Raw genomic sequence first — 13,537 nt, 5'->3', positions numbered from 1 at the left:
GTTTTCTTTCAAAATGAAAGATCACCAATTTGTAGAGTTAAGAAAAATCAAGTGGAGATGATTAAGTCCAGTTTGAATTTAGCAGCTAAAAAATGATTTTTCAGTTTGTGTCTTCAACTAATCAGAGATTTCTTATAGACTTACAAATGTATCATACTTCTTGAGTGTTGGATTTCTAAATCACAAGGTCTAGATAGTTGCCAAATACATTATAATAAAGGACAGCTAAAATAAAGAGGTCAAGTTGGGCCTGAAGATTTATGCAGAATTTTGTGTTTCCCTAAAGCACTGGGCTTCTCTTGTGGCTCAGATGGTAAAGATTCTGCCTGTAAAGCAGAGACTTGGGTTAGATCCCTGGGTTGGGAAGATCCCCTGGAGAAGGGAATTGCAACCCACTCTAGTATTCTTGCCTGAAGAATTCCACAGACAGAGGAGCCTGGTGGGCTACAGTCCATAGGGGTCACAAAGAGTTGGACTCGACTGAACAGCTAACACACACGCAAAGTAAGCATTACATATTTTATCTTCTTTACACAATCAACAGTACAACCCAAAGATGATCAAAGATCATTTGCCATCTGCATTTACTCTATAGCGGTGGCCCCCAACATTTTTGGCACCAGTGACCAATTTCATGGAAGACAATTTTTCCTCAGACTGGGGGGGTGGGGGTAGAGAGGTGGTTTGGGGATGATTCAAATGCATTACATTTACTGCATACTTTATTTCTATTATTATTACATCAGTTCCACCTCAGATGATCAGGCATTAGATCCAGAGGTTTGGGACCACTGCTCTATAGGTAGCTCCCACAGAAAACTCTTTAGACATCTGTCTCCAACATTTCCACCCAGTCTGCTCTTAACTCCCCATCTTCCCTTAGAAACTTCTGCTTTCAATCCCATTTCTGCCTCCTCTGCTGCATCTCAGTGAGCAGCCTCCTAGACAGCAGTTGGCCGCATGGTCCAAAATTTCTGATCTTTACTACTTTCTGAGAGTGAACTTCATTTCAACCCAGATCTTTATAGTTTTCAGCTTTCCTTTCAAGGGATTTATTAATGTGTTATAAATATAGAAAATAGTAGCTACTCGTGGGATTTTTTTTTTTTTTTTTTGTTGGTGTGTTAAGAGGTGGAAAATATTTCCTCATTTGTAACCTATTTCTGCTTTGGCCTGATTTATTAGGCAGATAAAGAGAAGAAGAAAATTGGAAATCACATTAATCTAATGTAGATTTGTTTTAAAAATTGAGGGAAGAAATGGGTAACTGAGGAATTAAATCAAACTGAAAACTTCTCTATTAATTCTTCCATTCCAAGTACTAAGGCTATGAGGTGAAGAAGACATTGCATGAAATGTTACTATGTATCTATGGTAAAATTTCTACTCTCAATCAAATGTCCTGCTGTATCTGGTTCCTAAGGAAAACAGTACCTGAGCAATAACTGCTAATAAACACAATTTGAAGGGGGCGCTTAGTCTGTAAAGCCTTAGATTTATATCCAAATCCATTCATGCCACTTCACTGGAGGTAGCATACACAGCAGCAATCGCTCTGCAAACAAAGCTTTCTTCGCTAATCCTAAAGCCATCTTTGTTTCACAATGGCTTTCCCTGGTGGGCTGGTGTTAAGAGTTGCAAAGATCTTAGAGCCGCAATGATTTGGTGCGCCCTGAAGCCTTTTCACTGAAATACAAACAGAGATGTGGAACTCAGATTGTGAGAAGTAGAGCAGTAATCTGACTTCACTCCTTGGCAGGCAAAACACAAGCTGGACAATGGACATCTTGCTGAGAAAGGTCAATCCCTGCAATAAAAAGCTAAAGGTGTTCAAAGAATAAGCTTTAGAATCACTTTCTGATATAAATGGGCTTGCTTCCTTCCTTTGCTTCAAGCCATGGCTATAATACTAAATAGGTTTTAGAATATGCTGTCTAAGTATAGCATGAACAAATGATCTCTCATTAACAGAGCATGTATTAAGCAGACATTGCTGCTGCTGCTACTGCTAAGTCGCTTCAGTCATGTCCGACTCTGTGCAACCCCATAGACGGCAGCCCACCAGGCTCCCCTGTCTCTGGGATTCTCCAGGCAAGAACACTGGAATGGGTTGCCATTTCCTTCTCCAATGCATGAAAGTGAAAAGTGAAAGTGAAGGTGCTTAGTCGTGTCGGATTCTTGGCGACCCCATGGACTGCAGCCTACGAGGCTCCTCTGTCCACGGGATTTTCCAGGCAGGAGTACTGGAGTGGGGTGCCATTGCCTTCTCCAAAGCAGACATTACAGTCTGTTTAATATGGCAGTGTATCAGAGGCTAGGATGAATATAAATACAATATGGTCTCTATGACTGAAAAGATTATGGTGATCTGCTGTTTCTTTGGGCTTTCTGTTTTCGTTTTTAAACTTTTTATTTTATACTGGGGTGTAACTGACCAGCAATGTTGTGACAGTTTCAGGTGAACCACAAAGGGACTCGGCCATATACATGTATGTGTTCATTTTCCCCCAAACTCCCTTCCCAACCAGGCTGCCACATAACACTAAGCAGCATTCCCTGTGCTACACAGTAGGTCCTTGTTAGTTATCCATTTTAAATATTATGCTGGACTTTATGCTTTGTTATTTTATTCCTTTACAATTTGCTATATGGGCCTTTTCACCCATTAAATATTCGGTGGATGAATATACTCTTTACAGTTTTAAAAATATATAACATCTGTGTTTCTAAATATAATTTCCAGGTAAAATGAGGTATTTATTATGCTTTAATTTTTCAAAACCATTTATCTCTTTACATCCCAGTTTTTATTTATAAACAGAGTTATAAACTCTGGTATTAAGCAAAGTTAATACTGGTTTTATTAAAATATTATTGTTTCTCTTTCAGAATTTACGATAATTTAAGATAAATTTTTCAGTTACATAGATTGCATTATTTAGACTGGAGCTATATTTTTATGTTATGTATTCTTCCTCCTAATTCCTTAAGAACAAAATACCAATTCATGTGTTTTTGATTTTTATTCACCTCTCAACTGGAATATGTCTTTGAAATTTTTTTCAAGTGCACTTAGTCGCTCAGTCGTGTCCGACTCTTGCAACCTCATAGACTGTAGCCCGCCAGGCTCCTCTGTCCATGGGATTCTCCAGGCAAGAATACTGGAGTGGGTTGCCATTTCCTTCTCCAGGGGATCTTCCCAACCCAAGGATCAAACCCATGTCTCCTGCATTGCAGTCAGACTCTTTACCGACTAAGCTACAAGGGAAGCCCATATTTTTTCAAGTGGGGAGCATAAATAGTATCAATTACTATCTTCACAAACGAAAAATCCACTAAATTGGGAACTAAAATCAATACAATCAAACATTTGCCACCTCAAAACTTTTTAGATCTCAATTTTTAAAATGCCTTCTTATATTTAATGTCCTAGAGAAGGCAGCTAATTGGATTTTCTTTGTGTTTTGGTACCTGTTTTACTTTTGCTGTGTGTGTTTCGGTTTTTTTTTTTTTTTGAGTCAAAATGATCAGGAAAGTATTCACTAAGATATATTCAGGTGGTGATTCTTTTCCATAATTTTGCCTGGTATACCCTGAATACTAGATTTATAAATTTCAGTCTTCTTTTCAGTTCAAAGAGTGAGGGGGGAAAACAAATCATGAAGTAAAAGGCCCTCATACTCATGACAGCCCCAGAGCTTCAGAAAAAATTTCCTCCTATAATACCAGCACTTGGCCCATATTTCTCCACATTACCCTTGAAAACATCAGGAAAACCATTCAGGAATCCTCCTCCTACATAACATCAAAATTATAGTGGCTTATTGACTCCTTCTTTGTAACATCTCAGACTACTTCCTTTATTGTCCCATCTTACTGCCCATCTTCAAAATAGTTTTCTACCAGAGGGGTTGCAATAGCTTTAGAATTAATTATTCTGCATCTACCCCATGTCTGTCTGTCTGTCTGTCTCTCTCACACACACACTTTGCTTTTGTTTGAATGCTTTTTGCTTATTGACTTAAGATTAAACTCCTTCCCTAGCAAGAAAGGACATTCCAATTTCATATACAAATTCCATTTTCTCGCGATGTTGTAGGCTCACTTTTCCTTCACCATATCTGCATACTCTGGTCTCAGTTCCTTTGCTTATGTTCTGTTTTCCCTGGCTCCTTCTCACATCTCACCCTTCAAATAGTCCCTTTTTAAAACACTAATGACACTTGTTCATCTATTTTTGGCTGTGCGGGTCTTCATCGCTACATGGGCTTTTCTCCGGCTGTGGTGAGCAGGGCTGGGGCTGCTCTCTAGCTGCAGCGTGTGGGCTTCTCGCTGTGGAGGCTTCTCTGGTTGTGCAGCACAGGCTCTGGCAGTTGTGGCACATGGGCTCAGCAGCTGCAGCTCCTGGGCTCCAGAGCACTGGCTAAATAGCTGTGGCACACAGGCTTAACTGCCCCCTGGCATGTGGGATTTTCCCAGGATCAGGGATCGAACCTGTGTCTCCTGCATTGGCAGGTGGATTCTTTACCACTGGGCCACCACAGAAGCCCTTGCCTTACTTTCTAAGAACCATCGTTCTTTGTAATATTTTCCCCAGATGTACCACCCAGAAACACTTCCTCCCTGCTCTAAATTCCCATGGCCTCTCCTTACCTATGTTCTAGATTTTTCCACCATATTTTTCCTACCCCACTGTTGGACTTCACTACACTACACAAAGGGTGGTGACTCTGTCCCTCTAGGCTCTGATCCCTCATAGCACCTTGCACGTAAGAATGCTTGATGTTGAATGACTGTTAAAACACTGTATGATCCTTTCGATAATAAAACATGTCAATTCTGAATACCTGTCATTTAGTTGCTACGTCATGTCCTACTCTTTCACAGATCCCATGGACTGTAGCCCGCCAGGCTCCTTTGTCTTTGGGGTTTCCCAAGCAAGAATACTGGAGTGGGTTACCATTTCCTTCTCCAGGAGGTTACTTAGAGGATGTCAAATTTAGGATAGAAGATCTCACTCTAAAAGATCAGAACTGCTGCCTGAACATTACCTGAACTGTTCTATTAAAAAGTGAAGAAACTCCTTGATTTCATCCATGTGACTGAAGCTAGGAAGGTGTCCTCCAAGTGCTTGGCAGAATCGCTCAGCTTCTTCCCAGTTTCTCTTTCTTACAATTCTTTCTCTAGGAAATAGCTTAACAAAATATAATGTTAATTTGTTTTCTTATATTACCATAAAGTATTTATAACTTTAAAGTCGATCACAGTTGAATGTGTGGGTCTCTGAAACGGATTCTTAGAAGTGTAGTAGACTGAGGTATAGGCACATTCACTGTGACACAGACAGGTCCTGCTCAGAGTGTCAACCAGAGGCCAGCACAGACACCAGTCACTGTCACTGGAGGGATAACCTTCCTTAGCCAGGCTGGGGAACTGTTCTGACATGACACCATGTCCTCTTGCAGTCCAAGAATCTTGAGAGACAAAATGAAGTAAGGTTATAAAGAATACACATGAATGCTCTGGGAGTAGATTTCTGCAAAGAAAGGCACTAACGGCAAATTTTGAACATAATACACTGAGGCCTGTACAAGTAGAGGACTACTTTTGATGAAGAAGAATCAAAGGGCAGACTGCACTGGTGTGTGAACGTTTACAGAAGATGGCAAAACAAAACTTGCCACTTTGGACTGTTCCTTTGGTTTGTGATGACTAATTTTATGCCAAATGAACCACAGTCATTTCAAAAGTAGAAGAGGGGCAGATGACACAATGGTAGGTTGAATTACTGGTCCTGATTTTTCAGTCCCTGTGATATAGTTATACACTCTTGCCATCATGGCTTCCTGGTGGGTGAAGGATAAGTCCCTGAGCCTTGACCTGGGGCTCAGCCATGTGACTTACTGTGATCGATGGGATAGCAGTGAAAGTAAAGTGAGCAGAAGCCTAAAATATGCTTACCTGGGTTAGGCTTGCATTTCCAGCTCTAGTAATTCAGTATGAGAAGAATAAGCCCCTGCTAGCTGCTCCACCTTTGGCCTGACACTAGATTGAAGAGCAGCAGACCCCAACTGATAGCCTGGAGGCCAGTACAGCTCACCCATAACTGAAAGCAGAGCTGACTATTAAAGCCCAAATTCAATCATTCAAACTCTATCTGTCCCAGAGATCTGTGAACATGAGACTAAGCATTGTCATAGCCACTGAATTTCGAGATAGTATGAAATTATGAAATCATTTCTTTGTGGGAACAGTTGGCTGATACGAATTCTAAAACAAATTCTTTGACTTGTAAGAAGTGACAGAACTTGACAACAATAAATTAGAGGGATAAGAGAATCATAAGCAAAGTATCACCATGGCATGTAGCTTATCCAACTTTCCAAAACAAAAGAACCCTAGGAAAGAACCATTTTGACTCTGGCCCTGCTCCTTTGGGTAGTATATGAGTGTACACAGAAATGGGTTTTCTGACACAGAGGTTTACTGATACTCTGACAAGGACTTTGGCAGGTGATGTATGTGTCTGCGGAGAAGCAGAGTTTGTGCAAGGACATGGACTAGGATAGGAGAGAGATGACTTCACTGAGGGATTGAATGAGAATATTACCTTACCTTATAACAAGAAAGACCTGAGGGGGAACTGTGCCAGCCTTCAGGACAGGGGTCTTCAGGCTTGGGGGCTGCTTTTTCGGGCTCAGAGCGTTGACTCATTTTCTTGCAAATTGAAAGTGCCCTGAAACTTCTGCAGTCTTTTACCTCCCACTTTCCAAGAGACTTTCCAGTAGCCATAACCACACACCCTCCTGGAGAAGCTGGGGTTGAATGTAAAAGTTTAACTGAAAGTTACATTTGAACATTTAAGTACAAATACTTTCTAGTGCCTATACTCCTCATTTGATTCAAGTTCGCAGACGAGAATAGGAAAGAAAATGGAGGAAATAAATGTACTTTCACAATAATAATGATGACAGTAATACAAAGACATGCTTGTACTTGCCGGGTACTATTCTAAGAGGATTAAATGAATTGATCCTCACATAGAGAGGATTCTATTGTCAGACTGAGGTACTGTGAGGATTAGTGATGTGTCCAAGGTCACATGTGAGTAAATGGTTGACCAGGAACTGAAATCCAGGCAGTGTGTGTGTAGAGCTGAACCCTACACCACCACGATGCTCTGTATAATCTAAATTGTTTGTATTCGCCTAACAACTTACAACAGTTTTTGAGAAACTAAGTAACCCTCAAAACAAAACACTCCCAGATTCAAATCCAAAGGAAGAGCTGGTTCAATAAAGGTAAAAGGAGGTGTGTGGTAACACTCATTTGTTTACTATTTATGTCAGCCAGAACTGTATTTACTCACTACAACATCAAAAGATAGTTTGTATTGTCAGATCCATCTCCAGATGAAAAATGAGTGACTTGCCCACAATCATAGTTAGTGAGTGGTGAAGTCAGAACTGGAACCCAAATTTGCTAACAAAATACCATGCCCCCTTTCCCATGACGTCACAATGCTTAATATAGGCAAAGGACAAGAAGAGCACACATTGCAAAGTAATGAGGATGACTTCCATCCCATCACACAGAGAAGCCACTCAGTCTCATGTCTCGCAACACAGGGACAGCAAGAGGAGCAAGGAACTGGAAAAAACTGGGAAAAGCAACACACCTGGGTGGGTGTGCTATCTTCCCCTAGTCTACCCTCTGCCATGGCTTACCCAGTACAGACCAAACTGGCTGAATCTGGGAGTGAAAAGATAAAGAGGACTTAAAGACAGTCTTTCTGGCTACAGACTGAGAGAATAGCCATTATAGCTTACTTCCTGAACACCCTTTCAACCACTGAGGCTTATCCAGGAAGAATTTGACATTGACTCTGAAATATAACAGTGTCAATAAAAGAAAGCATGTGTTTTGTATATTAGAACATTCTAATTTAAGATAAAATTTAACCAGGATCAGCACCTGTATCCTCCATGTTCCACAAGTAAAAAGACAACTTTGATATTATCAATACCACTCATATTTATATTGACGATCACATATTACAAATTTTGTGGGCATTCTCTATCTCAAATATTGTGTTTAACTATACATTCACATGCTCCAAGTTTTATGTTATAAAAATGGCCTTCATGATTCACTGTACAAAACATAAGAAAATATAAATAATTCAAAGGAAGAAAAGTCAAATGCTTCATAACTGCTCTCTCAAACAAAGTCAAAATCCTTTAAAAAGCATTGGTTTAGAAATCAGATCAGGATTTTATTAGTTCAATAATCAGGTCACCTTTGACAAGTAAGCTTCTGTTTCCTCAATTCTAAAAAAAAAAATAAAAAATAAAATCCAAAGGGAATTCTGAAGCTCAAATGTCCTGATTCTATGGCTCATTCTGGTCAATTCTGTAGGCTAAAGAAGGATAAACTAACTTTCGGAATAAATAATTCATGGCCTCCTTAATTATCACCCCTTGAGAAAAAAGGAAATAAGCACAATTCAACTTTGGAGAAAGAAGTTAAGAAGCAGAGAGGTGAAAATGTAAAGTGCTCATGATGAGACTTTCAGGTTTGTTTGAGAGTTATATGGAAAAGACACTAAACTCACACCGACAGTTCTAGTTCTGTGCCATTAGATGGTGGTTTCTGAGAAACAAATTTTCCAGTGTTTACTGGGTAATCCCTGAGGATTTCACAGGGGAGGCATGGTCACTGCTTCTATTTATGGTTCTATAGAAAGACTAGTCCAGATGACCATCATCTCCTTCACATTTCAAAGGTAAGTGAAGAATAAATCTGGGAGGAAAGCTGTCTCTCACATCACTGTATTCTACTGCTTTAAAGGCTAAGGCACCTACCTGGCTCAAAAAAATTCCAATTGGAAAAGGTTACAGCCCGCTTTACTCCACCAACACTTGCCCAGCTATACTCTCCATTTGCATCTGTATCTCTCAGGCCAGTCCAGAAGTATTTTTCTGGAGACATGGTATGCTTTTTAATCATATCATTTAGGTATTCTTGCTCAAATCTATAAAATGAAAGTCAGATCAGTAGGTGTTTTCACAACGACAGAATTACTATATAAATTGAAGATGAACTTTGTTTTTAAGGAAGATTATTTGGCAAAGGAGCCCAGAGTTAAAAGTTCACTAGTACGTGTTTACTGATGGTCACACCTGTTAGTTATAGTCAGATTGCAGTTGGTCCCAAAGGGGACCTCATCCTTGTAAATCTTGTAACAGGTCTCTCCATGTCTCTTCCAGCCCTAAATCAGAGGAAAAATATCATCACACTGTCTTCAGGAATTGGTGACAAGCAAGGTTCTGCTACACAGATTAACATCTTACAACTAATGGAAATTAAGGACATGGCCAGGGAATTCATACACATGATGAGGGTGGGATATAATTCCATGGATAACCTCCATAAGCTTGTGATCCCGTGTCAGACAGAAGGTATGTCTTAATTTTCTTTACCCTCAATGTCTTTCTCGGGCTTCCCAGGTGGTGCTAGTGGTAAAAAACCTGCCTGCCAATGCCAGAGACATAAGAGTGTGGGTTCGATCCCTGGGTTGGGAAGATCCCCTGGTGGAAGGCATGGCAACCCACTCCAGTATTCTTGCCTAGAGAATCCTATGGACAGATAAGCCTGGTGGGCTACAGTCCATGAGGTCGTAAAGAGTCGAACACAACTGAAGCGACTTAGCACAGCACAATGCCTCGTTCATTTTAAGAGTATAACAGTTGTTAGCTCAATTATTTTTGAACAAGAATAATATGAGTAGAAGTAAAAAAAAATCAGCATTGAGAAGAGGAATCACATATATTCTTATAGAAATTCATGAATAGGTAATTCTTTTTCCTATAACTCTTTTTTTTTCTCTTCTGTAGGAATGCTGATATACTGTGATTCACTGCCTTCTGGCTTGGTCTAATGTAAATGAACAGAAGCTAGTAATCTCTTCTGTTTTCCAAGTTTAAACTGTTTAAATTCAGTTACCATCTCTAACCAAAAAGGTGTAATATTGCTTAGAAAAATTTACACAGGCATTTTACATACCTCTTCTGGAGGACATATTTTATCAGATCTTGTGTCATTCAATTTTTCTCCCTTTTTCTTACACACATATTTAAGTTTCTCTTCACATGACTGGACCTTCCACTGACCGAGCTTTTAAAAAAACAGAAAATCATTTCTTTCACGAGAGAAATTATTTTCCATATATTTAGAATTGGACTTATTTTAAATCAAGATAATTTCTTCTTACAACTATCAGGGAGGATGAGGGGGAGGAGGGAAAGGAGGAAAGGGAGGCAGAGAGAATGAATATAACTGAGTGATTAAACCTGAGACCATACTCCTAGAAAATGCTACCTAACAAGACTGGAAGCCTGTTACTTCTGCATTACCTCAAGGTCACCATGGGGATGCAGTTCATTTTCTTATAAGCGTAACAATAAAAACTATTAAAGGACACCCATACAGAAGTTGAAGAGAGAAAAACCCAGCCCAAAAAGACTTGCCAGCGTTCTAATCTCCTTCCATAGGACACAGCCAAAGTTTGTCTGCGGATTAATACCTTTGGGCAGGTCACTTAACCTCCCTGTCTCAGTCTCCTCACGTGTAAGAAGATAGTGATCAGAATAACTGCTCTCTAAGAATTGTAGAATCAAAATTTCCTTCCAACTCCACTTTAGTCCAGATGTCAAAGTTCTCTCTTTCAAATATGTTACTTAACATTTATTTGGCTTGAGTCACTATGCTTTCTTTGAATGAAATTTTAGAAAGTCAGTTGTGATAAGGGTCAGTTTTGAACACTGGAAGCCATCTAGGTAAGCCATCAGTTCACTGTGGCTTGTGGGACCTCATTTCAACCGTTCATATTCTTTTAAAGATATTCTGTGTATCCTTTTAAATGTGACACCCTTCTAAATTCAGCTTTATACCTTTCTAAAAACATCTTTTAAGATGATGCTGTGGAAGTGTTACACTCAGTATGCCAGCAAATCTGGAAAACTCAGCAGTGGCCACAGGACTGGAAAAGGTCAGTTTTCATTCCAATCCCAAAGAAAGGCCATGCCAAAGAATACTCAACCTAATGCACAATTGCACTCATCTCACATGCTAGTAAAGTAATGCTCAAAATTCTCCAAGCCAGGCGTCAACAGTACATGAACTGTGAACTTCCAGATGTTCAAGCTGGATTTAGAAAAGGCAGAGGGACCAGAGATCAAATTGCCAACATCCACTGGATCATCAAAAAAGCAAGAGAATTCCAGAAAAACATCTACTTTTGCTTTATTGACTACACCAAAGCCTTTGACTGGGTGGATCATAACAAACTGTGGAAAATTCTTCAAGAGATGGGAATACCAGAGCACCTGATCTGTCTTCTGAGAAATCTGTATGCAGGTCAGGAAGCAACAGTTAGAACTGGACATGGAACAACAGACTGGTCCCAAATCAGGAAAGGAGTACGTCAAGGCTGTATACTGTCACGCTGCTTATTTAACTTATATGCAGAGTACATCATGTGAAATGATGGGCTGGATGAAGCACAAGCTGGAATCAAGATTGCCAGGAGACATATCAATAACCTCAGATACCCATATGACACCACCTTTATGGCAGAAAGCAAAGAAGAAATAAAATCTCTTGATGAAAGTGAAAAAGGAGAATGAAAAAGTTGGCTTAACACTCAACATTCAGAAAACTAAGATCATGGTATCTGGTCCCATCACTTCATGGCAAATAGATGGGGAAACAATGGAAATAGTGAGAAACTTTATTTTGGGGGGCTCCAAAATTGCTGCAGATGGTGACTGCAGCCATGAAATTAAAAGATGCTTGCTCCTTGGAAGAAAAACTATGAACAACCTAGACAGCATTTTAAAAGGCAGAGACTTACTTTGCCAACAAAGGTCCATCTAGTCAAAGCTATGGTTTTTCCAGTAGTCATGTATGGATGTGAGAGTTGGACTATAAAGAAAGCTGATTGCCAAAGAATTGATGCTTTTGAACTGTGGTGTTGGAGAAGACTCTTGAGAGTCCCTTGGACTGCAAGGTGATCCAACCAGTCCATCCTAAAGGAAATCCAACCAGTCCATCCTAAAGGAAATCAGTCCTGAATGTTCATTGGAAGGACTGATGCGGAAGCTGAAACTCCAATACTTTGGACACCTGATGCGAAGAACCGACTCATTGGAAAAGACCCTCATGCTGGGAGAGATTGAAGGCGGGAGTAGAAGGGGATGACAGAGGATGAGACAGTTGGATGGCATCACCGATGCAATGGACATGAGTTTGAGTAGGCTCCGGGAGTTGGTGATGGACAGGGAAGCCTGGCATGCTGCAGTCCATGTGGTCGCAAAGAGTCAGACACAACTGAACAACTGAACTGAACTGAAAATCATCTCTTCCAGTGAAACACTTCTAAACAGCCCTAGAATTTATTGCTTTCACTTGTTTCTCTAGAAGTTTGGGTGATACAATCAGCCTCCTAAACAGCAGTTCACAGGAAAGTGCTAAAAACAAAAATACAGAGACACCTGTGTCCCTTTGGCTCAAGATTGCTTATCCTGTACATGAGACAGGGTGTTCAGGGCTGGTACACTGGGATGACCCTGAGGTATGGGATGGGGAGGGATGGGGGAGGGAGGGTCAGGATGGGGAACACATGTACACAGACGGCTGATTCATGTGAATGTATGGCAAAAACCACCACAATATTGTAAAGTAATTAGCCCCCAATTAAAATAAATTAAAAAAAAGATTGCTTATCCTGGACTCTTAACTGAAACATGCTCAATAAACATTCATGAACTCTATAGGAGTAAGATGTTTATTGGGCCTAATTTTTAATAAAATCATTTTTTCACTTCTCAGTTCAGTCTCTCAGTCATGTCTGACTCTTTGCAACCCCATGAACTGCAGCAAGCCAGGCCTCCCTGTCCATCACCAACTCCTGGAGTTCACCCAAACTCATGTCCATCGAGTTGGTGATGCCATCCAGCCATCTCATCCTCTGTTGTTCCCTTCTCCTCCTGCCCTCAATCCTTCCCAGAATCAGAGTCTTTTCCAACGAGTCAACTCTTCGCATGAGGTGGCCAAAGTACTGGAGTTTCAGCTTTAGCATCAGTCCTTCCAATGAACACCCAGGACTGATCTCCTTTAGGATGGACTGGTTGGATCTCCTTGCAGTCCAAGGGACTCTCAAGAATCTTCTCCAACACCACAGTTCAAAAGCATCAATTTTCAGCGCTCAGCTTTCTTCACAGTCCAGCTCTCACATCCATACATGACCACTGGAAAAACCATAGCCTTGACTAGACAGACCTTTGTTGGCAAAGTAATGTCTCTGCTCTTGAATATGCTATATAGGTTGGTCATAACTTTTCTTCCAAGGAGTAAGTGTCTTTTAATTTCATGGCTGCAATCACCATCTGCAGTGATTTTGGAGCCCCCCAAAAATAAAGTCTGACACTGTTTCCACTGTTTCCCCATCTATTTCCCATGAAGTGATGGGACCGCA

General features: G+C 40.4%; 1 protein-coding gene across 2 annotated transcripts in view; it reads right to left on the bottom strand.

Moving 5' to 3' along the window:
• The window catches only part of LOC133235106 (lymphocyte antigen 75-like), a 125,070-nt gene that overhangs the window by 85,715 nt on the left and 25,818 nt on the right, over positions 1 to 13,537 (bottom strand). For both annotated transcript variants that reach the window (XM_061396114.1, XM_061396106.1), the window contains exons 9-13: positions 10,066 to 10,176; positions 9,183 to 9,271; positions 8,865 to 9,034; positions 6,616 to 6,815; positions 5,052 to 5,194 (exon numbers count right to left, since the gene is read on the bottom strand). In XM_061396114.1, the coding sequence (XP_061252098.1) occupies positions 5,052 to 5,194; positions 6,616 to 6,815; positions 8,865 to 9,034; positions 9,183 to 9,271; positions 10,066 to 10,176 (713 nt within the window). The remainder of the gene's footprint in view (positions 1 to 5,051; positions 5,195 to 6,615; positions 6,816 to 8,864; positions 9,035 to 9,182; positions 9,272 to 10,065; positions 10,177 to 13,537) is intronic.

Source organism: Bos javanicus, chromosome 2, assembly GCF_032452875.1.
Source record: "Bos javanicus breed banteng chromosome 2, ARS-OSU_banteng_1.0, whole genome shotgun sequence".
Lineage (NCBI taxonomy): Eukaryota > Metazoa > Chordata > Mammalia > Artiodactyla > Bovidae > Bos > Bos javanicus.
The sequence above is the reverse complement of the archived record's forward strand: the minus strand, read 5'-3'. Positions and strand labels throughout refer to the sequence as shown.